Below are 2,362 nucleotides of genomic sequence, written 5' to 3'. Positions count from 1 at the left end.
GGGAAACCCCAAAATCCTTCTGGGAGAGGCACAGGATGGAGGGAATCCCACAAAATCCCCCCAAAATCCACCCCAAAATCCTTCTGGGAGAGGCACAGGATGGAGGGAATCCCACAAAAACCCTGCAAAATCTCATTAAAATCTTGCTGGAGAGGCATGGGATGGAGGGAAACCCCAAAATCCTTCTGGGAGAGGCACAGGATGGAGGGAATCCCACAAAATCCCCCCAAAATCCACCCCAAAATCCTTCTGGGAGAGGCACAGGATGGAGGGAATCCCACAAAAACCCTGCAAAATCTCATTAAAATCTTGCTGGAGAGGCATGGGATGGAGGGAAACCCCAAAATCCTTCTGGGAGAGGCACAGGATGGAGGGAATCCCACAAAAACCCTGCAAAATCTCATTAAAATCTTGCTGGAGAGGCATGGGATGGAGGGAAACCCCAAAATCCTTCTGGGAGAGGCACAGGATGGAGGGAATCCCACAAAAACCCTGCAAAATCTCATTAAAATCTTGCTGGAGAGGCATGGGATGGAGGGAAACCCCAAAATCCTTCTGGGAGAGGCACAGGATGGAGGGAATCCCACAAAAACCCTGCAAAATCTCATTAAAATCTTGCTGGAGAGGCATGGGATGGAGGGAAACCCCAAAATCCTTCTGGGAGAGGCACAGGATGGAGGGAATCCCACAAAAACCCTGCAAAATCTCATTAAAATCTTGCTGGAGAGGCATGGGATGGAGGGAAACCCCAAAATCCTTCTGGGAGAGGCACAGGATGGAGGGAATCCCACAAAAACCCTGCAAAATCTCATTAAAATCTTGCTGGAGAGGCATGGGATGGAGGGAAACCCCAAAATCCTTCTGGGAGAGGCACAGGATGGAGGGAATCCCACAAAAACCCTGCAAAATCTCATTAAAATCTTGCTGGAGAGGCATGGGATGGAGGGAAACCCCAAAATCCTTCTGGGAGAGGCACAGGATGGAGGGAATCCCACAAAAACCCTGCAAAATCTCATTAAAATCTTGCTGGAGAGGCATGGGATGGAGGGAAACCCCAAAATCCTTCTGGGAGAGGCACAGGATGGAGGGAATCCCACAAAAACCCTGCAAAATCTCATTAAAATCTTGCTGGAGAGGCATGGGATGGAGGGAAACCCCAAAATCCTTCTGGGAGAGGCACAGGATGGAGGGAATCCCACAAAAACCCTGCAAAATCTCATTAAAATCTTGCTGGAGAGGCATGGGATGGAGGGAAACCCCAAAATCCTTCTGGGAGAGGCACAGGATGGAGGGAATCCCACAAAAACCCTGCAAAATCTCATTAAAATCTTGCTGGAGAGGCATGGGATGGAGGGAAACCCCAAAATCCTTCTGGGAGAGGCACAGGATGGAGGGAATCCCACAAAAACCCTGCAAAATCTCATTAAAATCTTGCTGGAGAGGCATGGGATGGAGGGAAACCCCAAAATCCTTCTGGGAGAGGCACAGGATGGAGGGAATCCCACAAAAACCCTGCAAAATCTCATTAAAATCTTGCTGGAGAGGCATGGGATGGAGGGAAACCCCAAAATCCTTCTGGGAGAGGCACAGGATGGAGGGAATCCCACAAAAACCCTGCAAAATCTCATTAAAATCTTGCTGGAGAGGCATGGGATGGAGGGAAACCCCAAAATCCTTCTGGGAGAGGCACAGGATGGATGGAAAGAATCCGCCAAAATCCCTCCAGGAAAGGCACAGGATGGAAAGAACCCCCCAAAATCCCTCTGGGAAAGGCACAGGATGGAGAGAAACCCCAAAATCCCCCCCAAATCCTCCCCAAAAATCCCTCTGGGAAAGGCACAGGATAGAAAGAACCCCCCAAATCCCTCCGGGAAAGGCACAGGAGAGAAGGGACCCCCCAAAATCCCTCTGGGAAAGGCAGAGGAAAGAAAGAACCCCCCAAAATCCCTCCGGGAAAAGCACGGGAAGCACCGTGCGATGCAAAGCACCCCTCCCCACCTCCCGCAGATCCCGGGAAACCCATCCCGCCCTCAATTCCCACCGGGAACGCCACCAACACCGCCCTCACCCTCAAACTTCGGCACGGGCAGCTCCCGGGACTCCTCATTCCCGGTGTCCAGCTCTTCATTCCCGGTGTCCAGCTCTTCATTCCCGGTGCTCAGCTCATTCCCGGTGCTCAGCTCCTCATTCCCGGTGCTCAGCTCATTCCCGGTCTCCACCTCCTCATTCCCGGTGCTCACCTCCTCATTCCCGGTGCTCAGCTCCTCATTCCCGGTCTCCTCCCTCCCCAGCGGTGCTGCCAAACCGGCCTCACTCCCCGGCCTCACCTCCGGTGCCCACTCCACATCCCAGAGCTCCTCCC

At 52.6% G+C, this 2,362-nt stretch overlaps 1 protein-coding gene across 1 annotated transcript in view; it reads right to left on the bottom strand.

The window, feature by feature from the left end:
* Positions 1–2,356, bottom strand: part of LOC108444932 — a gene marked incomplete at its 3' end in the record, with an annotated part of 5,245 nt that extends 2,889 nt beyond the window's left edge. The window contains exons 1-4 of the mRNA XM_017727252.1: positions 2,220–2,356; positions 2,069–2,180; positions 238–1,614; positions 116–173 (exon numbers count right to left, since the gene is read on the bottom strand). Coding sequence (XP_017582741.1) covers positions 116–173; positions 238–1,614; positions 2,069–2,149 — 1,516 coding nt within the window. The remainder of the gene's footprint in view (positions 1–115; positions 174–237; positions 1,615–2,068; positions 2,181–2,219) is intronic.
* Between the last annotated feature and the right edge of the window lie 6 nt (positions 2,357–2,362).

This window comes from Corvus brachyrhynchos, unplaced genomic scaffold (genome assembly GCF_000691975.1).
Source record: "Corvus brachyrhynchos isolate BGI_N302 unplaced genomic scaffold, ASM69197v1 scaffold1530, whole genome shotgun sequence".
NCBI classification, from domain to species: Eukaryota; Metazoa; Chordata; class Aves; order Passeriformes; family Corvidae; genus Corvus; species Corvus brachyrhynchos.
The sequence above is the reverse complement of the archived record's forward strand: the minus strand, read 5'-3'. Positions and strand labels throughout refer to the sequence as shown.